Here is a 25,187-nt window from a genome sequence, read left to right as displayed (position 1 = left end):
GTCTGTTTCCTAAAAACAAATACTCCTATATAGTCAAACTATGCTTACCCCAGTTTTATATGACTTAGCTGATGTGTACAGTTATCTAGTAGGCTATAGTAGTAAAGCGCCTGTATGCCTATCTCATGGATCTATGGAACTGCAGCACACTCTACAGTGATGGGCTCAGAGCACTGAAAACTGAAAGATTATCATTTTATTCAGTTGGGAATTGGCTTGAGGCTAAACAAAGGCACAAGGTGGCAAAAGTGTGCAACATGACCAGAGGATGCTGATGTGCTTAAATCACTAAGTGGTTGGGTCCAATCTTATGCTGAGTTTGCTCTAAGGGCTAACTCTCTGCAGAATGTTACAAACTGCTTCCAGAGATGGCTTCACATTCCTAGCAAGTAGCAGAGATTGCAGGATGGGGCTAAAATGAGGCACACAGCACATACACAGCACCAAGCCATATCTCTCTTTGAGATTATTTTTGCTAGAGCCCAGCAAAATGTGGAGCATACAAAAAGCACTCAATAAATATTTGTTGAATGAACAAGTAAAAAAGCAAGCCAGAGAGCACAGGCCACATAAACTTACTCGTTTCTCAACTGGGACTTTGTTATAGTATCTGATTGAGTCCTTCCCAGGAAAGTCAAATTCCACCACATATTCCTGACCATCCAATTCTGGGTGTAGATTGATGTGTTCCACTCTAAGTGAACAGCAACCCACAGTGTCTGCCGTTTCTCCTTCCTCCTTCTCATTGCCTGCTCTCAGAGCAAGCTGCAAAGGAAAGGGGATTGGGGTTGTTAAGAAAGAGATAAGCATCAGTGAAGAGACATGGACCATATATAATCTCTAGGAAACCCCAAACCAGAAGCCCCCAATTCTTCTGTGGATGAAGCATCAGTCAGCACAGCCTGGAAACTCAGATTCTACAATGTTATGACTCATATGAGAGCCACAGGGATACTCAGAGACCAAGTTTCTCTACTCTATCCTTAGAATGGAGATAGAGGGAAGAGAAAAAATTTTTTTTAATTTAATTAACTTATTTATTTATTTTAGGTCTGGGTGCTCTGTCTGCATGTATGCCTACATGCCAGAAGAGGGTATTGGATCCCATTTTAGATGGTGTTGACCACCATGTGGTTGCTGGGAATTGAACTCAGGACCTCTGGAAGAGCAGCCAGTGCTCTTAACTGCTAAGCCATCTCTCCAGCCCCCAAGAGAAAAAATTTTAACAAGGCAACAAATATTTTTCCTTTGGGCAGTGGCAGTCAGATTAAAAACTATTATCAATTTTGTGAGAATTCAGAATTTGGGCTAAAATATAAGCACTGTAAAATGGGAAAAAAAATCACATGAGTACTAAGAAACTGAACTCTATAGCATTATCTTTCAAACTGTAGTTTTAATAAATCATACTTTTTGTTTAACCAACTTTACAGGTTATAATCAGCTTTTTCTAAAAGAATGAAGTGGAGAAGAAATATCAGAATTTAGGGCTAGCAGTTAAGCAGTGATTTGTGCAATTTCTGAATTAATTGCATACAAATAAATGTGAGCTGGACTTTGACATAAAATAAGTACTTTTCATTATGGGTTATGGTTTAAAAAAAAAAAAGAAAAAGAAAAGATTTTAAAGTGTCAGTTATCCTTAACCCCTCTCCCCCAAAAAAGTTCAATTTATGCAGATCCTCCTGTTATGAATATGAGTAGCACTCAACAATAAACATATTGGTGAATGCCTCTTTTTAATCCACATCTACTTTTCCTACTAGGATAGATTTGATTATAAGTCACACAGCAGATATACACTCCCAACCCCTGTACTTACGGAGTCGACACTCCCTATACCTATAAACAGAACTGTCCAATGCAAATAAAGGAACCTGCTCCCACCTTATCAATGAAGTACAGTGCTACAGCTCTCTGTCGAACTTTCATCTCTTTGGACTTCCAGTCTTCCCGATACTGATTTCGGATCTTGTCCACACACTTCTTCAGCCGCCGAGCAGTCTCGTATTTCTGCCAGTCTTTCTCACCCTGTAGAGACCCCACCCCAGAGGTGTATTATTTACAAAGAGTAAAATAACACACTGAATATTCAGAGCTTTATATCCAAGGACAGCAACTTGAGCTTAAGCAAGGCTGAAAAGCATAGAACCGAAGAGAAAGTCTGGAGTATTTAACCTGACGAAAATACATTCTGTTCTATTTTCATACAACTGACTCGTGTATAATTGCTAAGAAAGCTTCCCAATCTCTAAAATGCTCACACTCTTTGGAGAAACCCACAAACCATGCCCCCAAACTGACTTTTTTTTCTTAAGGTTTATTATTATGTATACAGTATTCTGTCTACATGTATGCCTGCAGGCCAGAAGAGGGCACCAGATCTTATTACAGATGGTTGTGAGCCACCATGTGGTTGCTGGGAATTGAACTCCAGGACTTCTGGAAGAACAAAAGTGCTTTTGACTGCTGAGCCATCTCTCCAGCCCCCCAAACTGACTTCTGTCAACATAAAGAATATAAGCATTCCCATTCCCTCACAAGTACCACAGCCTTGCTCCCAAATCTCAGATCCAATACCAGTTTTCTGCTAGCACTGAATTCTATTAAATTCAAGACAGCCATTGAGTTTCATGGAGCTATCAAAGAAACAGAACCTAAGACTACAACATGTAATCACCAAGGAACACAATGACTTCCATGAACAGTTGCAATTATTCATTATTTTCTAACTTCTGCATTTAAAAGCAGTGTCTGGTTAGACTGAGAAAAACAATGATTCTGGGAATAGCTTCATTCTTTTTTGTTTGTTTCAGGACAAGTTTTTTTGTATAGCCTTGCTTGTTTTAGAACTAGCTCCGTAGACCATGCTGGCCTTGAACTCAGAGATATGCCTGTCTCTGACTCCTGAGTGATGGGATTAAAGGCGTGCGCCACCACCGCCTGGTACCACACCTTTTTTTAATGGAACTTTTGGCATAAAGTTTAAAGGTCTGACCCTAAAGCCCATACAACTGTTAGGAAAATGTTACACATGCCTGGTATTGTAAACCTAACCAAGAACCTGTGACTAGGGAGCTCATACATCTGAAAGGTGAACGTACTGTTATGATTTTGCAAAATACTGGTATGGTATCAAACTGCCTTCTAAATACGTATCTCTGCACTCACAGACTAGTGCAGCTCTTGGTCCTCATCAGCAAAGCTTGTGCAATGAACGTGGTTAATACCAAGGCTGCAACTGATCAAAGTACAGAGAATAAGTGTCTGTGGAATGCTGCTCAGCCATGAATGGGACCTCCACATTATACACTCTGACCTCAAGGTTCAGGAAGCACTGGAAAAGGAGATGGAAAGACTTTTTAAGAGGCACAGGTCAGGGAGGACTGGGGCTAAAGTGTCTTCTGGACATCGTAATCCCATTACACAGGAACTTAAAAGCAGCTGTGGCTGCCTACACAAGATCAAGCCAGTTAACATTCCTGCATGAAGTAGGGAAGGGAGGGATAGCAAGCCCTAACTTGTAGCTGAGGAGTTACTGACATTTGGTGGCTGCTGGTGTGTACTTGATCAGTTTTCTTTAGAGGTGTGGTTCCTGGTAGCTTTCCCATGCTCCAGTGGATGGCTACACACACACACACACACACACACACATGGGTACCACTAACTCAACTGAGTGGGTTACTAAAAAGAGTTGCCATGAAACTGAGAGAAAGGTAGGGGTGTGTGTGTGTGTGTGTGTGTGTGTGTGTGTGTGTGTGTGTGTGTGTGTGATGGGGCGGGGAGGAATATGGGAATAGTTGAAGGTGGGAAGTTGGGGGTGATCCAAATACACTGTATGCATGTGGGAAGCCATTCCAGCTTTGATCCGGAAGTTCCAACCCTCATTGAGGCTTCGGTAACTGTCACGCCTACAAGGCGGGCCAAGAGAGGGTCCTAAAGACCCGAGAGCTGGATGCACCGGCTCTCTTGGTTCCTGGACCTTGGACGGGGGACGGGGAACGCTGGACACTGGAGGTAGACCCAGCAGAGTTCTCCAGAGAACACTGCCAGACTGCGCCACGCCTTTCCTAGACCCTGCAATCTACCTATCCCTTCATTCGTAAGTTATGCCACTAAATAAACCTCCCTTTTAACTACGTGGAGTGGCCTTAATAATTTCACCAATATGCATGTATGACATTTTTAAAGAATAAATAATAAATATCATAAAACTGGAAACAGACCCACAAGCAAGGACTAATAATGTCAAATGCGAAAGATCACATAGGCAAAGAGTTTGACACTAATACAGGAAAAACGGGTTCTTATAGACACAAGGATCTGGGGCTGGAGAGATGGCTTAGCAGTTGAGACAGACCTAGGTTCAGTACCCATATCAGTAGTGTCCTGTGACTCTAGCTTCAGAGGGATCTGATGCCTCCCACTTCTGTGGGTATTCAAATGCACATGCCCCCACACAGACACATGGGTAAAATAAACACACAGAATTAAAGAATAAAATTACTTAAGAATCTCTACTCCTGATCCTTTGATCCTCCAACAAATGAGAGGAGTGATTTCTTTTTATAAATTCTTGTTTTCCACCTGAGACATAAGGACCTGATCCATAGGACCTCATGAAATCCTTGAGACATAAGAACGATGGTCAAGGTAACCAGTTTTTATGCACAGAGGCATGGGGGTACATGGGACAAAAAGGCAAACTTCCAGATCTCAACAAGCTCAGAAAGCAATGCTTATTTGGATGTGCTAAGGAGTCATCAACATTTCCTCACAACTGTGTGTGTACTATTTGTATGTGCTGTTTGGTTTAAAACAAGAGGTTCAATAACTAATAGTTGTCTCATTTCCTGGGGAGCTGAAAATTTCTAAGTACAACTTGACATTTAAGAGAATGAATTAATTCAAAAAGTACAATACAAGCTGTCCTCCTGTATAAGGCAATGATGCATTTGTTACATAAACCACTACCAACAAGACACCTGAAAGGCTCACCAAAACACAATTATCAAGCCAGGAGTGGATTCTACCTCACCACTCCAACTCACACAGGCATCATCAGTCTATCTCAATGATTGCTTTGAGAAAGTCATATAAGTTACCCAAGACACCTCTATAGCAGCTTTCCCTTCATACTGGGATGGAGGACAGGAAAAGAGGTTACCCTGCAAAGGGCTAACAGGAGAGGGTGGGCCTCCAAGTATGCTTGCCCTGGTTGCTTTCAGTGCTGCTGAGCAATCTATAAAATGATAACAGACTTAAAACCTTCTTGGAATGCTTCTAGAAAATATCCACCTAGGCCTCCAGGGAAAGTCACAACAAAACCACTGTGGAAGGTGTGCTCCCTCAAACTTTGCTATCATATCAGCACATTACTGATGTGGAATAGAAAAGCAGTTTGGTTAAAAAAGACAGTTATTGTAGGAGTCTTTGACTCCTTCTCCTCTTTCCCTACTTGGCAACCTTTCCATGAGAGAGAAAACTAGTTAGTGACAGTTATAAACCAGAGAGCACCATACTTTCTCTTATAAATGTAGATACTTATCCACTCAAAAACACAGGCAGATGAGTTGAGGCTGCAGAGCAGGAAGTCAGCTGAGTTTGTCCTTTAACCCTTCTCAGGAATCTATATTGAGGAAGATGCCATTTGCCACTACACTTTGAGCATGCAAGACAAACTCAGCATGGTTGCTTAAACACTTGTTTCTCTCACTGGCCTGGAACTCACTCACCACTTAGGACTATGGTGATACATTGTGTACCCTAATAAAATTTGCCTGAAGATCAGAGGACAGAGCCAGCTACTAGATTAAACACAGAAGCCAGGCAGTTGTGGCACACACCTTTAATCCTAGCACTTGAACTCTGTGATTTCAAAGCCACCCTGGACTATATAACTCAGTGTAGGAGAAAAACCGAGCCAGTCAGTGGTGGCACACACCTTTAATCCCAGTATTTAGGAAGCACACATGCCATTAATCCAAGCACTAGAAAGGAAGTGATGGCTGGGCGGAGAAAGGCATATAAGGCAAGAGGAGACAGGAACTGAAGCTTTTCAGGCTAAGGAGTCCTAGAGGTAAGATGTGGCAGTGGCTTGTTCCCTTGTCTCTCTGATCTTTCAATATTTACCCCAATATCTGGTTCCGGGTTTTTATCAATAAGACCATTTAAGAATTCGTGCAATACAGGACAGATTGTCGGGTAAGACAGGCCCAGGGATCCCTACTGTCTTTACCTCCCCAGCACTGAGTTACAAGCAAGTACTACCATGCTCAGCTTTTTTTATTATTAATGTGAATTGCCACATCTTTTATTTTTATTTTTGAAAATGTCATACATGTGTGCTGTGTGATATTGTTCTGTATGCTGTGAATATGTGTTGCTCTGATTGGTTGAAAAATAAAATTCTGATTGGCCAGTAGCCAGGCAGAAAGTATAGGCGGGATAAGCAGACAAGGAGAATTCTGGGAAGAGGAGGGCTGAGTCAGGAGTCAACATCCAGACACAGAGGAAGCAAGATGACAAGGCAAAACTGAGAAAAGGTACTAAGCCACATAGTTAAACATAAATAAGAATTATGAGTTAATTTAAGTGTAAGAGCTAGTCAGTAATAAACCTGAGTTAATGGCCAAGCAGTTATAATTATTATAAGCCTCTGTGTGTTTACCTGGGGGATGTGCATGGGAGAAAGTAATCCCGACTGCCAGCTGGCCTGGACACAGGAAAACTTCCGACTACACATGTGTACAAATATGATCTTATCTGTCTCTCATTTTTCCTCAAGGCCTCCATACCGACTACCAACTTCTTCAAGTTTTTGGTTTTATGATAACTCACTAAGTATAGTTAGTGCACCCATAGATCCATGTATACAGACAGTGGCATGGTGGCATCAACTGGAGCATGTGAGATCTATCAGAATTTAAAAGAAAAAAAAAACAGTACAAACCAAGACCTTGCTACTTGGCCCTGGCTAGCCTGGAACTTGTTATGAAGACTAGGATAGCCTTAAACTCAGAGATCCCTCTGCCTCCCAAGTACTAGGATTAAAAGCTTGTGCCACCCTGTCCAGCATATCAAAATATTTTTTGTAATTAAGTGATTGAATATACTGGATTTGGTGCTAAAATATGACAATGCCAGATCTTAGGGACAAGAATGTACTATATATCTATTCTTACATATTTGAAATATTTTATTAAATATAAAATTCAGAAATGGTCAGAGGTTAAGAGCATTTGCTGCTCTTATAGAGGAACTAGGTTTGGTTCCTTCCCAGCATCCACACAGCAATTCAACACTATCCCTACCGCTAGTTCAGAGAATCTGATGCCTTTTTTTAGACTCCGTGGCCACTAGGCACTTAACACAGTGCACATGCATTCATGCAGGCAAACCACTCATATGCATAAAATAAAAATAAATCTAAAATAACAACAGCCCCTCAAAACTCCCCAAGTTTGAATCTTTGTTTAAGAAAATAAAAGGAAAAAAAATTATTTAAGAACAGAATGCTTCTCTGGGTAGCAATACAAAATTTTAAAAAACTATTCAAGGTGCTATCAAACTCCAACCTCATTACTGTTTTGTTAAATGGAAGACAGCCTAAGAGAGGACTGAGAGCAAGTTCAAGAAGCCACAGGCACCACCTCCTCACCCCTGGGCCCCAACAGTACCAGCTCTTTCCAGACCTGTAATGACTCTTTTTGGGATCTCATCATAGTTAAGTCAAGCATTCTACCTTGGGTACAAACATCTAGACAGGGACAATCTGGGTGATTCTCAAGTTTACTACCTTTTTGGGATCTCATCACACAGTTGACTCAAGTCAAGCATTCTACTTTGGGTACATGCATCTTGACAGGCCACAATTTAACTGCAGGATGTCATGGGAGAGCATGAAATTGGAGATCTAAATTACTTTCTAAGAAGAGTGACAGAGTTACCAGTTATCAGATCTAGGACAATTTTTTTAAATTCCCACAGACTGATTTATTCATCTACAAAGTGGAACCACAAATGAATGTGTGTGTGTGTGTGTGTGTGTGTGTGTGTGTGTGTGTGTGTGTGTGTGTATGTGTGTATGTATGTGTATATATATATATATGTATATGTATATGTATATGTATGTATGTATGTTATGGTTATTAAATGCCAACTTACATGAAAAAGGCTTTTAACACTAAAATAATACTCATCATAGTTTGACAATGTTCTGCTTGTGGTGATATACATAGAATTTACCATTAGCGTGACATTTAGTATATTCACAATGTTATGGAACCAACACTATTTGGTAGTTGTAGTGTAGGTGGTACATGCACATTGTGGTGTGTGGTATATGCACATGTGTATGTAGGTACAAATCCCTGTGCAAGTATAAGGAGACTCTCCACCTTATTTTTATGTGTACGGGTATTTTGCCTGTGTACCACATGCATGCAGTGCTCATAGAGGCTACAAGAGGGCATGAAATCCCCTGGAACAGAACTGGTTGTGAACTGCCATGTGGGTGCTGGGAATTGAACCCCAGTAGTCTTAGTGGGTACTCTTAGCCACTAAGCCATCTCTTCAGCCCCTCCACCTGATTACGACAGGATCTCTAACTAAACCTGAAGCTCCCAGCTAAGCTGGCTGACCAGTGGGCTCCTAGGATCAGCATGTATCTGTCCCAAACACTGGGGTTACAGGCATGCACGGCTATGCCCAGCTTTATGTAGGTGCTGGAGATATAAACTCAGGTCAGATCTTCTCACCCATTGAGCTATTTCCCCCAACCCTATTTGACAGTTTCAGTGTTACTTACCCTCTTTTGTTCATAAGCCCACAACTCTCTTTAAAGACCTCTTTAAAGATCTAATTTTAATCTGATTTCCTTTAAAAAAGGAATACTAAGGACGTTAAGAATAACTACTGTATTAATAAGAACAGTTAACTTTTTTCTAACACAACTGGATCCTTACACAATTTGCCTACCAACCTACAAGTGTGTAAAGGAATAAAACTAGGGTTTATTCACTTCTGTAGCTCTATAACCTAATTACAGGAGAGAAGAATAGCATGATTTTAACTGTCTTTCTCTGTTCTCCTTCCTGATTCTATACTTATTCAGAACTAGAAAAACTATTTTGCAGTTTATTTGAAAAACATATCCTGATGATATTTTTCAATAAGAAAGTAGTGAAACATGTCAGGCCACAGGGTGTAAGCTAGAAGGTATACACCTTACATAGCTTTTTCACCTGTAACTCTCAGATATTAACAGAAGCTAAATCCTTATAAACCAGAGTTTCAAAAGCCTTTAGCTTCAGACTTGTGAATGGGAAACAGTTCTAGACTACACAGGACTAATTCCTTAGCTGTATTTGCTCTCTTTTGGTTGTTCACATTTTCATAATGTCTGTTAGAGGAAACTACAAGCTACAAGAACTCTCCAGAGCAAAAGATATAGCTAGCTGGCTAACAAAATACCAAGACAGTCCCTCTCAATAAGTTTAACAACTGAAAACAACACATGAGTGTGTAAGATAGTATATGGTGGGCTTTCAATTACAACTGGTCCTAAAGGAACTTACTCACATGAGACCTCAGAAAGCCAGTATATAAAACTCTAGGTTATATATAGCTTGTTTCTACATCCAGATAAAGTAATTCCTACACTTCTCACATCCTGACCACCAGATAGTAAATGCTAACTGTAAAGGCAAGAGCTGCATCTGCACAATTGCTATTACTATAAATACACTGTGGTTGGAACATAGTAGGATTTCAGAAAATTTCTGTAGGTAAAATAACAATAGGACACAAACTGAAACATCTTTGGGAGGCTACCAAGTTAATGGTAAATGAAAGCACTTGTCTCCTTTCAGGGCAGAAGGTAGGTTTTTAACTTGTTAAATCAAGTCTACAAAGCACACTGCAACTCAGCCAAAAGAGAGGGAGAGATTATCAGGCCCACCAAGAGGTGTAGCCTATAGTTATGCTTACCTTGATTCGTGAACTGGGATTCAGCATGATGTATTTAATAGAACCTTGGATGTTCTCTGTCCAGGAGACCAGCCAAGTAACCTTGTTATCATGTCGGACTTCTTTCCATTTATGTCCTGGAGGAGGAGAAGGAACCTTGGCATCTCTGTGAAAATAACCGTGTAGATGGGAAGTGAAATGAAAAATAACAAACCATGTTCCTTTTCATAACCAGAAGTGAACCTATCTCCTAAGTATGTATTTCTAATCTCCCTTTCCCCAATTCTGAACAAAAACTTGGAGACTTACCCATAGAAATATTAAGCTGTCTTTACAAATATACTCTTAACACTATGAACAGTCCCAACCACCAGCCTTGAAGAAAGAAGCTTGCACCTCACTTCTGCCCCTAAAGGTGAACTTTTGTGCTCACTTGCTACAGTTGATAATGATGTCCTCAGGCATGATTCTTCTCTTCAGCATACCCATCTTGGGGTGGTTACCTCGTCCACGGAAAAGCCCTGGAGGCTCTATCTTGAAGTTGGCAATCCTCTCTCTATGATTATCCATAACACAAAAGCCATATTCTTTCAATAATTTTTCATTCTCTTCTTTTATTTTCTGAAATAGAGCAAGGAAGTACTCAAAATGGATTCAAACTCCTGTCTGCTAGTACTTATTTTTATCTCTTGCAGGAGAAAGGTCAAGGTTAAGTCCAAAATTCACTCAGAAATGAACTCAAATAAAGGAAAATGTCTACTGGATCTTTTTTTTTTTTTTTTTTTTTGGTTTTTCGAGACAGGGTTTCTCTGTGTAGCTTTGCGCCTTTCCTGGAACTCACTTGGTAGCCCAGCTGGCCTTGAACTCACAAAGATCCGCCTGGCTCTGCCTCCCGAGTGCTGGGATTAAAGGCGTGCACCACCACCGGGCTGTCTACTGGATCTTAAACTTACACATAATAAATCGCCAAAAGCAGAGGGAAGAACTTGGACTTGCCTCTACTGGATGTGCCTCCCCATGGGAGGCCTTGCCTTCTTGGGGGGGGGGGGGGAAGGGGATCTTTGATTAGTGTGTAAAATGAATGAAAAATTTTTAATAAAAATAAATAAATAAATCACCAAAAGATCTGCTGAGAATAACTGACCTTATATCTAACAGATTCTCACTTTTGTCTTTTGTAGTAGTGTTGAACGAAAACCAATGTATACTAGATAAGCACTCTACCACTGAGCTACAGCTTCAATCCTTGATCTTTTATTGTAAAGGGTATAGATTTATGAATGTCATTTATTTTTAGTTTAACTTAGTTTAATTTAAAGGATATGGTCTCATATATCCCAGGATGTCTTCAAACTCTCTATGTAACTAAAAATGACCATACATTTCTGATCTTCTTTGCCCACTTCCCAAGGGTTGATATTACAGGCATGTACTACCACCATGCATGGTTTTATGCAGTTCTGGAAGCAGAGTCAGGGCTTCACACAAGCCTTCAGGCAAGCCTTGTACCAAATGAGTTACTGCAGCCCAAGTCCTACTGAGATATTTTTAAATGTTAACCTTAAAAATTAATACTATGAAGAAGGAGAAGTAAATGTCAGCTAATGAGGGAGGACTGAAGACAGGTAAAGGAGACTTGAGTCACAGAAAGGATATAAATTTTTTCCCCTCTAGTTTCAACTCCTTTATGGATTTTTTTGTTTTGTTTTGTGGTGGAAGATAAATGCCTAAAAATGTATTTGGCAGCCAGATCTTTGAGGCCAGGCTGGACTACAGAGTGAGTTCCAGGACAGCCAGGGATACAGAGAAACCCTGTCTCGAAAAACCAAAAATAAATTTTGTGCGTGTGTTTGCGTGTATATAATATAATAGTGAAAGTATAAAATTTAACCCACACCTTCAGAATGACTATTCAGTTTCATTGAGATATATAGACTTTGGGTCTGATTAACTTTGATATGTGGTATTTCCATTCCTTTTTAGTTCTTTATAATCAAATTTTAATAAAAAACAAAAACTCATACTATGGGCTGGAGATGTAGCTTGGTTATAGAACACTTGTCTAGCATGCACAAACTTTCATTTCTTCATCTCCTAAAAGAACACTTACAGATCCACTTAACTGAACAGCATTTCCCATGGGGTTTTAAACCTCAATGAACTTGTCTCAGATTCTTTATTGGGTATTTGGCATATAGTTTTTTGTTTGTTTTCTAGGGTGAGGCAAACCTAGGGCTTTATGTCTGTTAGGTAATCATTCTCCTACTGAGTTAAATCCCCAACTCCATTCTTTATACTATGTGATCCTTAGCCCATGAAAATATAGTTGTATGTGGGGAGTTCAGCCTCTTAATTTTCTAACCATTCTCCACTACCTTATATATGGTGATTAGTGGTGGGTTTCCTCTCCTTCTTTCCTTGTTATTATTTTAGCTTTCAGACAGGGCTTCGCTATCCTTAAACTCTTGATCCTCCTGCCTTAGCTCTACCCAGTTCTGGGATTATAAGAGTGCAACATCATGGCCCATACGTGGATGAATTCTATGTAGTGACTCAATACAGTCTTGCTCAACTTACTGACCACAGGTGTCCTTGCCAGGGGCCTAGACAAGGCAATGTTTATAAAAATGTTGTTATTTGGACTAGTATTCCAAGAGCAAAGGTCCAAAGGGACCTTTATGTTTAAAAACACTGGGGCTATAGAGACAGCTCCATGGTTAAGGCGTTTCTAGCACCCATACTGGGCAGCTCACAACCACATGTAATAGCTCTAGGTGACCTGACACCTTCTGGTCTCCAGCTGTACCCACACACATATGCGTGCATGCGCATACAATTAAAAATTTTAAAATCCCCCTAAGTAAAAAACTGACCAAATTTCAATGACTTGGAAAACTACAAATAAAATGAACCTAAAATGAAAAAGTCTAATGCAATTTTTGTTTGTTTTATTGAGACAGCCTGGTTCTTGCTTTGCAGTCCAGAATGGAACTTGCAGTAATCCTCTTGCCTCAAGCCTAAGTGCTGGTATTATAGGCATGTACCAACACAGATAACTGTCAGTTAGAGTAGCTCAATACTTGTAAAAGTATGGACCAAAATAAATATTAAGTGACTTAAATTACAAGTCCTTTAAAATGCCAAAACTACAGCACCATGAAGTACAAAAAAACATTCTTTGAAATCCTTAACTTCTAGACCCTGGTTAGGAAAACAAAAAACCTGCCTCAGATTCCTCTAAACTAGGGCTTGGCAACTTTTTCTAAATAGAAACTATTTTAAGCTTGAAGGCTATACAGTTTGTTTCAACTACTCAGAGAATATGAAAATAAATACATTCATTTATGAAAACAGGCAGTTTGCAGAGAAAACACATGTTAGATACTAGAAGATCTTTTTCACGATGAGTGTGACCAACATTGGGGAATGGAGATGGAGGACAGTGGCTAGATACCAAAGTAAAACATCTCAAAAGAATAGGTAGGTACATGGCCAGTATTATTTCATGTCTTAAACCTGAGTACCGGTAGCCACTGAGGACCAGGACTCCCCGTGCTTAAACACTACAGTAATAAAATTACTGACTGCTACTGAAGTACTCACAAAGCTCAATCTAAATTAAAAAACAAAAAAACAAAAAAAACTTTACTAAGTGAATCTTTAACACTGAAAAATATAAAATTAATGAAGTCAGTATTGTCACAAGAACCAAGATAATTAGACAAGTAATTAGAATTTTTCTATCATACCAGTTTTTCTTCCTTGCTCATCTGCTTCCGAGCTTCTGACTGGGCTTTGAAATACTGGCTCATCTGTGTGAAGTCGCATTTGCTTAAGTTGGTAATCATATTTTTCTCGTCATTAGTCATTTCCTAGTTGAATGAAAAGAATATAAACATATTAGTAAGTCCTCCTATTTTTTTGTAATTAAAGCATTAAATAAAAGGTGTCGAGAAAGGTAGCCAATCTCTCTCAGTGAGGTATTTTTTCCTTGGGGGAGGGGGGTCGTTCTGTTATAAGTTGTATTCCTTTTTTCGTTTTGTTTTGGTTTTTGGTTTTTTCAAAGCTGAGGACCAAACCCAGGGCCTTAGCGCTCTACCACTGAGATAAATCCCCAACCCCTGTAAGTTATATTCTTTTTGTATAAAAATATTTAAGTGATTTATGGAGAAAAATTACTCTCATTTTTTTGAGATCCTTGACAAAAATACAAACTCATGAACACCATGCATATGAATACCAACCTGAGAAAACATATTAATCAATTTCTTTAGTAATGAGAGGAAAAACCTTTTCTTAGTCTCCTGGAGAACTACTTACTACTCCTGTTCTTATTAAATCTGGCTTTAGAGATCCTTAGATGGTAAGTTTTAACTCAGCCTTTGTTTACATTATTCAAATGGAGAACAATGCAGTTTTTACCTAGGCCAACAGTATAGGTAAGCCAATATGAATCAAAATGGAATAGGAGGTCAGACTAATCCTGTGCAAAGACAGCAGAGACAATCCCTGCAGAAACAAACTTTCCTTCGTTCAGCTGAAATTGAGGTTTTCTGTTTAACCTATCTGATCTATCTGACCAACTCCTTCCTGCAGTCACATGAAAGCTAAGAGAAAAACACTCTTGTTGGACAAAACCCAATTAAAATAGTAAGAGACAAAAGACATACATCCTTTAATCAAATTCAGAAAAGTTATTGATTAAACTATAATTTGCTTAAAAAAAAAACAACCTATCAAAACACTAATACATGGCTACACCTCCCAGTCAGCACTTTCGTAATCTATTAAATATATGAACACGAGTCACAATACCTTTCTCCAATCTTTAAAGAAATTTTTCCTGAATATTTCCTTAGTAGTATATTCATGGTCAAGCATTTTTGCAAAGAATGTAGCTACTTCTTCTGCTTTGGGACTCAACTTCATAACCTTACCTAAAAGGAAGAAAATGGTTCAAATCAGTGAGGCACATCATTAATATTCTATGAGTACTGAATACTGAAGACATCTTTACTGATGGCTTACCTCTCCAAAGTGTACAAAGGTCTGCTGACATATCATTATAACAACAACAGAGCAACATACTGTTATATATCTACTTAATAAAATTTCTCCTTCTCTTTAGTAGATATTTACCTGGGTCTTTTTTTGGAGACTATGCCAGTTAATTGTTCCCAGGTGCCTGCTCAGGACAGGGATGACCTGGGGAAGGCCCAGCCACTCTTCCTTTTCCTTTCAGCAAGCAGAGTCCTTTACACTTCTTCAATGGTTTTTAAAAATCAAATCCTCAGAAGGACTCCTGCCACTGCTAAGCTAAGCAGCCTCTGTTCAAGAAGGGGAGGAAAGGATAGGGGCAGGGAGTGGAAGAAAGGAATTGTGGGGAAAAGAAATAGGCATCTTTCTTCTTTAAAGTTACGTGGGTGGAATATGAATAAAATAAATATTCATTGCAGGCAAGCCCAGATTTCCCACATAAAAAGCCTAAACAAGACCTTCCTCTAGAACCTTGCTACGCAAAGTGCGGTACACAGACCAAAGGCATCACACGCAAGTTTGTTATAAATACCAAGTTTTGGGCCTCAACCCTAGACCTAGAATCAGAAACCGCATTGTGTATATGTGTGTGTTTGTGCATGTGGGGTTGTACATGTACAACAGTGCCCATGCATGTAGGGTTCAGTCCTTGCCTTCCATCTTGTTTTGAGATAAAGTCTCTCTTGTTTACTGCTACATATCCAGGCTAGCTGGGCATAGAGGCTCATGTCAATTCTCCTGTCTCTACCTCCCATCTCTCCATAGGGACATGCTGGAATTACAGACAAGTGTGCTATTTCATTCAACTTTGATGTGGGTTCTAAGGGAACAACCTTAGGTTACTAGGCTTGAATAGGAAGTACTTTTTAACCACAGAGCCATCCTCTGCCAGAAACAGCACTTTGCAACAATAGTGTACACAAAGAGTGAAACACGCTGCACCTGAAACCCTGGAAACAGCACCAGGAACTCACCTCTTTCAGGAAATCCCAATCAATCCACAGCACAATGTGTGCCTGGGTCTGGGCTGCATGTAAGTATATGTAAAAGCTGCTCTAAAAAAGTCCCTGTGTTCACAAGTAAAGCCAGTAAACTGATAAGGAAATTTTGGAGGACGCATAGGTTTTGTGTACCTTAGTGAGATCATAACTGTCAGTAAAAGGAAAGTACTTGGGAATTTAACCTACCAAATATTCAAAGACAATATTGCATTCCTAGGGCTAATTTCTATCTTTTCTTTAAAAAACAAAAACAACAACAAAACAAAAAACAAAAAACAACCAGCCAACAAACAAACAAACAAAATCCAACTTTATAATACTATAAAGAAGCAACCTATGCCATAACAACACTTGGCTGCATTCTAAATGAGATTAAATATAATCCTACTGACTTACAATTATGTAAGTACTAATAATTCAAAAGGATTCACATTCATTACAGAAATCTAAAACTTAACCAGAAGCCTACTCCTTGTATAATTCAGAAGACATCTTATCTTATAATGGATGGAAGTGCTCTTCCTGGCTGTAGGACACAGGGAATACAGGACAAACTGAAACTTGTGTGGTAGTGGAAGATCAGCTTGGAAGACATAATTTAAAGGGCCAGTAGGTGGTGTAGTTCCCTCTCAGTCTTTTCAAGCTTCTGTTTTGGAAAAAGACTTGGAGGAAGAAGTTTCCTGCTCCTCCCCCACCCTACCCTCAGGTCTCAACTAGAGTTGCCAGCAAAACTACAACATGCTTAAAATATAAAGGGGAAAAAAAAATGAAGCCAAGGTGGCACTGACCTACAATTATAATTATGTAGCATTCAGAAGGCTAAGACAGGAGGATTGTGAGTTTGAAGCTAGCCTAGGCTATAGAACCACCACCTCAAAACAAAACAAAAATAAAAATAGAGAAGAAAAAATGTAAATGAATGTGTTGCCTGATATGTTTCACATAAACTAGATATTCAATGTTTTTATTTTGGGGATGAGGGTATCTCTGGATGATTTCACTGGCTTTGTCCCAGTAAAGAAGCTACTATGACTCACTGTTCTAAAAAAATGGACTGTGGAAACATTGAACAACAGCTCCTACAGCAGAGCAGTGGGTGGAGGGCGTGTAGGTTCCCAGCAATAGCACTTTGTGGAAGAGGCTGAGCTCCTGGAAACAGAAACTGTTGAGTCAGCTGACAGTGAAGGTCCACAGCAGAGGCTGCAATTCTGTGCTTCAACAACCAGGTCCTGCCTATCAGAACTTACTTATCAGCTTGGACTAACAAATCAAATAGGAGTTTTACAACCTTAGGGAGGAAATCCCAGGAGGACCAACAGATAAAACACCAGCACTCCAATAGTAGAAAGCTAGGAAAATGGAGGAAGGGACTATAGCCAACAATGAGCTGGTTCCAGGCCTTAGTTTCTTATCTATCATCTAGTTTCCATCTATCACCACCTTGACTTTCACAGTGAGGCTTTTCCAGCTGAGCTTTCTAAAGCTAGTAAGCCCACAACAGGCTACAAAATACTAGCAGCAATTGTCTTTTTCAAGACCTTGGACTTTGCCACCTCATCAGGAAGTTTAACATCAAGTATTTTCATAAGAGTCTCCAGGAATGACCCAGTGTATTGTGCTTTTTGATCAAACCATGTCAGACCATGAAGTGTTTTATGATGTCAACTTTCTAAATAGTTTGAATCAGTAGTCTCTATCTATTATTACTAGGACCTGGGTGTCTGAAGACAAACATATTCAAAAAACACATTTTCCTGACATACAGAATGAGCCCTCTGGTCAAAACTAGTTGAACATCTGTTATCTGAAACATCTGGTATTTAGGCTTTCATTTCTTTCTCCCCGCTCCCCAAGTTTTTTAGAATGAGTGTGTGAGTGAGTGAGAGAGAGAATGTGTGTGTGTGTGTGTGTGTGTGTGTGTGTGTGTGTGTGTGTGTGTGTGTAAAGAAATGAAGTATCAGGCTGGGCATAATGGTGCACATCTTTAATTCCAGCACTCAGGAGGCAGAGACAGGTGGACCTCTGAGCTTGAGGCCAGCCAAGGCTATGTAGTGAGACTCTGTCTCAAAAATAAATAAACAAAAAATAATAAACAAATAAATAAATGAAAGAACAGAAAAAAAAAGAGAGAGAAAGAAAGAAATGAGTTATCTTGAGGATGAGACCCAGGTTTATAACAAATTTGTTTCATACACACTGTTTTAAATGCTAAAGTAATGTCACATAATATCTTTAATGATATGGTGCATACAAGTTTCACTTTTTTTTAAATTGCATGTATTTAGTGTGTGTATTATGTGTGCAATGTGGTGGTCAAGAACAACATGAAGGAAGTGCTTCTCTTCCTTCACCATGGAGGCACTAGGGATTAAACTGAAGTCATCAGGCTTCGAAGCAAGTGCCCTTGCAGAGCCATCTTGTTGGCCCTTAACGTTTCACTTTGTAGTGTCATGTTGTAATTTAAATTTTTAAAAAATTTTCTGAAATCCAGATTTCAATTGTTGGATGCTAATAAGCCTATCCCATCCTAAACCCACAGGCATCTATGGTCCTGAAGCATTGCTAGTGGTCAAAGAGACGTACCAAATAACTCAACTCTGAGTGCTTGCCACAGGTACTTCTCAGCAGCTTTTCTGTCCAGTGTTTCTCCATAATGGTAAATAGACTATTTGGTTCAGAAGCACCCAGTCCTAGCACTCATCTATTAAAGGGGCCCAGATCTAGTTGGTGAACTTTTTTTTAAAAATTTGTTTATTATGTATACAGTGTTCTGCTTGCGTATATCCCTTCAGGCCAGAAGAGGGAGCCAGATCTCATTACAGATGGTTGTGAGCCACCATGTGGTTGCTGGGAATTGAACTCAGGACCTCTGGAAGAACAGCCAGTGCTCTTAACCTCTGAGCCATCTCTCCAGCCCCTATTTGGTGAATCTTAAGCATACGTAGGGTTTGAGAAAAAAGACTCTAGCATCCCTGGACAGAACTCTTGGAATGAAGGCATTCAGTTGAACATTACCCCTGATATACTGTCAATAAAAGGCTTGTGAAAGACTACTCTCAAATCTTTCAAACTCAAGGACAAAAACACAGATGATGTGACTCTCAGCCAATCTGGAAAGTTCCAAGAGATCCAAGTAGGTCAAATAGGGTGGCACATGCCTCAGGAGCAGAGGTAGGTTTATCAACTGAATTCAGGGCCAGCTGATCTACATTATCAAGTTCTGGGCCAGGCAGGGCTATCTAGTTAGGAAGTATCTCCAAAATAAATAAATAAATAAATAAATAAATAAATAAATAAATAAATAAATAAAGTAAATAAATAAATAAGAGACCTAGGCAGAGCCTATCTTTAAAACTGACACATCAAAGGCAAAGTGTTGCACTATATAGAGTGAATGATACAGCTTATGATTTCTACTGACAGGATGAATGGAAGCAGCTAATACTTTGCCAAACATTATTTCTAGTGACAAGCAGTTTGTTGGTATATATTATCACCAAAATAAAATGCTACTATTTGAGAAAGGCTTTTCTAACGATTCCACAGAATACAACAGCTTCCTAAAAATTGAGTTCAGATAAAAACCTTCAGTGAGTAAGCCATAGCCTGGCTATGAGCCACAAAGATAAACCTTTCTAGGATTACAGATAAGATACCAACAGCCCCGTTTCTTATGGTACTTTTTAAGCAGCAAATGGGCGCTTTTACCAAACCAGACAAGGTCAATAAAACAAAGTGAAGTAACTAGATAGGACTGTCCAGTAGAGGCGGCACCTTCATTTTCTATCCCAATAGAAGCAAACTCTTCTTAGCCAAAATTCAAACAACCTGAAATAACTCACCATCATAGTAAAACTTGACACCCTCTGGAAGAGGCTCATATGGTGGAGCAAAGACAGGCCCTTTGTGTTCTAGGAATTTCCACTTGATGCCTTCAGGATAGCGTTCTTCTTCCCACCTTTCAAAGACAAGGCACAACCTTATTAAGTGATCACTTCACATAATAAAAAGACCCTCACCTATTAAATGCCAATAATAATTATCTAATCAATTGATGGTACTCATTCAAAATCTGGATAAGAATAACCTGTATCTCACAGAGAAAGGCAGCAATTTCAAGTACGATGAAAGAATGTGGTAACTATTTCATTCAACAGTTTCAGGTAAAAGACAGTAGGTATTAAAGACCATCATTCAAAGAGCCCAGCACTAACTAGGGAATATGAAAATGGGGTAACTGTTCTACCATGGCACCCTAATAACATGCCACAGTGGTATACATGAAAGAGGCATTACTATACTGATGACATGCAGGGAAAAGTACAAAACACAGCCAGGCAGGATGGTGCATGCCTTTAGTCCCAGCACATAAGAGGCAGAGGCAAGCAGAACTCTTGAGTTCTAGGACAGCCTGATCTATATATCTAGTTCTATAACAGCTAAGGCTACATAGTAATACCTTATCTCAAGACAAACTAAAAACAAAACAATCGGGGCTGGAGAGATGGCTCAGCGGTTAAGAGCACTGGCTGTTCTTCCAGAGGTCCTGAGTTCAATTCCCAGCAACCACATGGTGGCTCACAACCATCTGTAATGAGATCTGGTGCCCTCTTCTGGCCTGCAGTCGTACACACAGGCAGAACATTGTATACATAATTGATAAATAAATCTTTAAAAAAAAAAAAAAAAAAAAAAAAAAAAAAAAAAAAAAACAATCAAACCAAAAAGAAGTTCAAATGTAAAAAAAAGGATTGAAATAATAGTTTAACTGAGGCACACTGAGTTTAAGGCACTTCTGAAATACATCGAGCTATCTAGTAGACACTTAGCAAAATTCTAAATAAATCACAGGTGCCATAACTTTCTGAAACATTTTATTTAAAAGAAAATCAAGCATACAGAAAAAACTATGGATAATACAATTAACTGTGGATATATACAAAGAACTATTGAAATGAATTACATTTCTATTTTGACTGATAAAGTTAGTTGTGGATAAATATACAATAAATAATTTAGCAATTATCCTTATAAAAATGGTCTTATACATAACTATAACACATATTATCAGGTCTAACAAAATCAATTAATTTTCTAATGTTTAGTCTGATTATAAATTCACCAATGAGATTCAATGTATTTTACGGTTCAAGATCTACTGGAAGATTATGCATTGCAATTGACAGATGTTTCTAACACTTCCTTTACACAGACAGATCTTACCATTCTCACAGTTTGGAAAGAATCAGCTAGATAGAATGCATCTGACATACAGATTATTTTTAAACTTCTCAGATTCCATCTTTACTGCTACTTCTAAACAAAAAGAATTTTATGCACTCCTATGGGGATTTGTTTTTGTTTTTTTGAGACAGGGTTTCTCTGTGTGTCCCTGGCTATCCTGGAACTCGCTCTTTAGAACAGGTTGGTCTCAAACATCTGCCTGCCTCTGCCTCCCAAGTGCTGGGATTAAAGGCATGTGACACCACTGCCTGACTTATTCTGCTATTAACTAAATCCAAGTCCAATATTTTAAACAAAGTTCAGAAACAGAGTAAGAAATACATGAATCCCATCAAGTTGTAATAATACTGTTATATAAAACTGCAGTCAAAATATATTGTCAAGTAATTTTCAACAAGAGTTATGATGACCCAATGGTTAGAGGACAGATTCTAAACACTGGAGTTTGCAAAGAGTGACACTGGGAACGTTCTTTATACTATATACAAAAGTTAACTAAAAAAAAAAAAAAACCAAGAGGGGTTGGGGATTTAACTCATAGGTAGGGCACAAATATAAGAGTTAAAATGCATTTGGACATTTAGGAGAAAATAAAGGGGAACAGCTTTACAACATTGAATTTGACAGTGATTTCTTGGATATAATACCAAAAGTAACAACAAAACCACACACATGTAAATTGGGCTACAAAATTAAAAATACCTGTGGATCAAATGGCATATTCAAGAAAGTGAAAGGCAACTCACAATGAAAGAAAATACCTGAAAGCTAGAAGTCTAATAAAGAGTTACTATTATGAATACACAAAGAATTCCTTTTTGGTCATAATGGCATGGGCCAATAGTTCCAGTAACTTGAAATGCTGAAAAGAAAACTTGAGCCAGGAATCCAAGGCCAGCCAGAGCAACCACAACCAGCCAAAAGTTTTTGTTTATTTACTTTGTGTCTATGAATATTTTGCTCACATGCATGTATGTGCACCATGTATGCCTGTTGGATCTCCTGGAAATGGGGTTACAGATGGTTGTGAATCATTATGTGGGTGCTAGAAATCGAACCAGGTCCTTTGAAAGACCAACAAGTGCTCTTAACCATTGAGGCATCTCTCCAGCCCAAACAAACAAACAAACAAACGAATGAATGAATGCTGAATAGTAGAGGTACCTTCCAGTTTTCTACAATGGATACACTACTCCCTCCAGAGTATATAAGGATTCCAATTTCTATTTCTGTTCCACCAACACTCTTTTTTCCCCATCTTAATGGGTCTCATTATAGCTTTGTAATAGTGTAAAGTGGTATCTCATTACAGCTTTGATTTTTGTTAATTAAGATGACAAATTTTACGTGCATTTTAAATATACATTCACATTATAAGTATTTAAATAATGCAGTTTTTAAAGTGAAGATTTTATAAAATCTTATATCTGGAAGGAACAATAAAGGCTTCCTATAACCAATAACCACTTTAAAAATAGGAAGTTACTCTACCAGAGATGATAAAAGCCTGGAATGCAGGAAAATATCTAATCCCCAAATCTACTACTCTCCAATTCAGAGAAAACGTCTGCAAGCATATGAAGGCTTCTACAAGTGACTTAAATCTGTTTTAACAGTCACAGTGTTAATTGTGGAAGGGTTCAGAACACCATGTATCCTTTATATTCTTGAAACCAACTGCATTGTTTTGAAATTAAGATTCTAAATCATTTCTCAAATACCTTCAAATTCAACATGGTTTTTCTTCAGGATCTATAACAATTTCCTTACCATTTAAGCAAATTAAGAAATTCAATGAAAGCTGGGTGGTGGTGGCGCACACCTTTAATCCCAATACTCAGGAAGCAGAGGCAGGTGGATCTCTGTGAGTTCGGGCCAGCCTGGTCTACACAGAGAGTTCTAGGACAGCCAGAGCTATTACACAGAAAAATCCTGTCTTGAAAACCCCAAAAAAAAGAAAGAAAGAAAGAAAGAAAGAAAGAAAGAAAGAAAGAAAGAAAGAGAGATTTTTAATGAATCACTGAACACAAAACTTCAGTTTAGACAGAAAAATGCAAACATATCCTCGAATATATTAGTACACTGTTATGACTCAAATGGACCTAACAGGTATCTACAAAACATTTCACCCAAAAATGGACAAAAAAAAAAAAAAACATACCATCTTCTCAGCACAGCATGGAACCTTCTCCAAAATTGATCATATACTCAGTCACAAAGCAAGTCTCAACAGAGACAAAAAACTGAAATAACCCTCTGTATCTTATCAGATCACCATGGATTAAAGCTGAATTTCAACAATAACAGAAAACCTACAAACTCACGGAAACTGAACAACTCTCTACTGAGTTACCACTGGGTGAAGGAAGAAATAAGAAATTTATGACTTCCTAGACTTCAATGAAAATGAATGTACAGCATACCCAAACTTATGGGACAAGATGAAATTGCTGCTAAGAAGAAAGTTCACAGCACTAAGTGCCTTCATGAAGAATTTGGAGAGATCTCATAACAGCAACTTAACAACACACCTGAAAGCTCTAGAACAAAACAGAAGCAGACACTTCCAAGAGGAGTAGATGACAGGAAATAACCAAATTGAGGGCTGAAATCAATAAAATAGAAATTCTCTATAATACAAAGACAATACAAAGAATTCTCTATAATACAAAGAATCAATGAAACAAAGAGTTGGTTCTTCAAGAAAAATCAACAAAATAAACTCATATCCAAACTAACTAAAAAGCAGAGAGAGAATATCCAAATCAGCAAAATCAGAAAAGAAAAGGAGGACATTACAACAGACACTGAGGAAATCCAGAGAATCATTAGATCATACTTCAAAAACCTGTACTCTACAAAACTGGAAAATCTAAAAAGAAATGGATAATTTTCTCGATTATATATACCACTTACTAAAGTTAAATCAAGATCAGATAAACAATTTAAATAGACCTATAACCCCTAAGAAAATAGAAGCAGTCATTAAAAGTCTCCCAACCAAAAAAAAGCTCAGGGCCAGATGGTTTTAGTGCAGAATTCTACTAGACTTTCTAAGAGCTAATACCAACACTCCTCAAACTATTCCACAAAATAGAAACAGAAGGAACATTGCCAAATTCACATGAACTGTGAGCCAATGGCTGAGGAGCCCCCATGGAACTGGACCAGGACCTCTGGATAAGTGAGACAATTGATGAGCTTGAACTGTTTAGGAGGCCCCCAGGCAGTGGGACCGGGACCTGTCCTTGGTGCATGAGCTGGCTTTTTGGAACCTAGGGCCTATGCTGAGACACTTTGCTCAGCCTTGGTGCAGGGAGGAGGGGACCTGCCTCAACTGAATTTACCAGGCTGTTCTAACTCCCCAGGGGAGACCTTGCCTTGGAGGAGGTGGGAATGGGGGGTAGATTGGGAGGGGAAGGCTGGGGGGTGGGAGGAGGGAGGACAGGGGAATCCATGGCTGATATGTAAAATTAAATTAATTATAAAATAAAAATTTATTAAAAAAAACGGTTTATGGGGAGATATGTGATCCCACGTGTGTACATTTGTGAGACTGCAGGTGCTTGTGTGTGCAAGAAGTAAATGTCAAGTATCTTCCTCATCATTGTCTACCTTATTTTTTAAACAGGCTCTCTACCTAAACACAGAGCTCTTAAATCCAGCTAGGCTGGCTGGCCTGCAAGTGCCAGGAATTTGCCCACCTTTGCCTCCTCAACACTGGGATTATAGAAGTGTCCTGTCATGCTCTGCTTTTTACAATAGTGCTGGGGATCTGAACTCAGGTCCTCATGTTTGTGCCTCAAGCAATTTACCAACTGTTCTATTATCCAAGCCTGAAAATTTTAATTTTTGATGTGTTAAATTAATAATCCCCCCCCCCCCCCAAGCTCAGGACCGAACCCAGGGACTTGCGCTTGCTAGGCAGGTGCTCTA

At 38.9% G+C, this 25,187-nt stretch overlaps 1 protein-coding gene across 2 annotated transcripts in view; it reads right to left on the bottom strand.

Annotated features, from left to right (window-relative positions):
- Top1 (DNA topoisomerase I) overlaps nucleotides 1-25,187 on the bottom strand; it is a 92,950-nt gene that overhangs the window by 9,115 nt on the left and 58,648 nt on the right. Inside the window, exons 9-15 of one of the 2 annotated variants that reach the window (XM_052722626.1) lie at nucleotides 19,850-19,965; nucleotides 14,785-14,906; nucleotides 13,719-13,841; nucleotides 10,403-10,590; nucleotides 9,991-10,135; nucleotides 1,888-2,031; nucleotides 580-765 (exon numbers count right to left, since the gene is read on the bottom strand). In XM_052722626.1, the coding sequence (XP_052578586.1) occupies nucleotides 580-765; nucleotides 1,888-2,031; nucleotides 9,991-10,135; nucleotides 10,403-10,590; nucleotides 13,719-13,841; nucleotides 14,785-14,906; nucleotides 19,850-19,965 (1,024 nt within the window). Of the gene's footprint in view, nucleotides 1-579; nucleotides 766-1,887; nucleotides 2,032-9,990; nucleotides 10,136-10,402; nucleotides 10,591-13,718; nucleotides 13,842-14,784; nucleotides 14,907-15,108; nucleotides 15,275-19,849; nucleotides 19,966-25,187 lie in introns of those variants that run through there. The other variant, XM_052722627.1, reaches the window with a different exon arrangement.

The sequence above is a fragment of the Peromyscus californicus genome, unplaced genomic scaffold (genome assembly GCF_007827085.1).
Source record: "Peromyscus californicus insignis strain IS unplaced genomic scaffold, ASM782708v3 Scaffold_7__1_contigs__length_154581171, whole genome shotgun sequence".
Lineage (NCBI taxonomy): Eukaryota > Metazoa > Chordata > Mammalia > Rodentia > Cricetidae > Peromyscus > Peromyscus californicus.
Note: the sequence above shows the minus strand (reverse complement) of the source record. Positions and strands in the feature narration are given on the sequence as shown.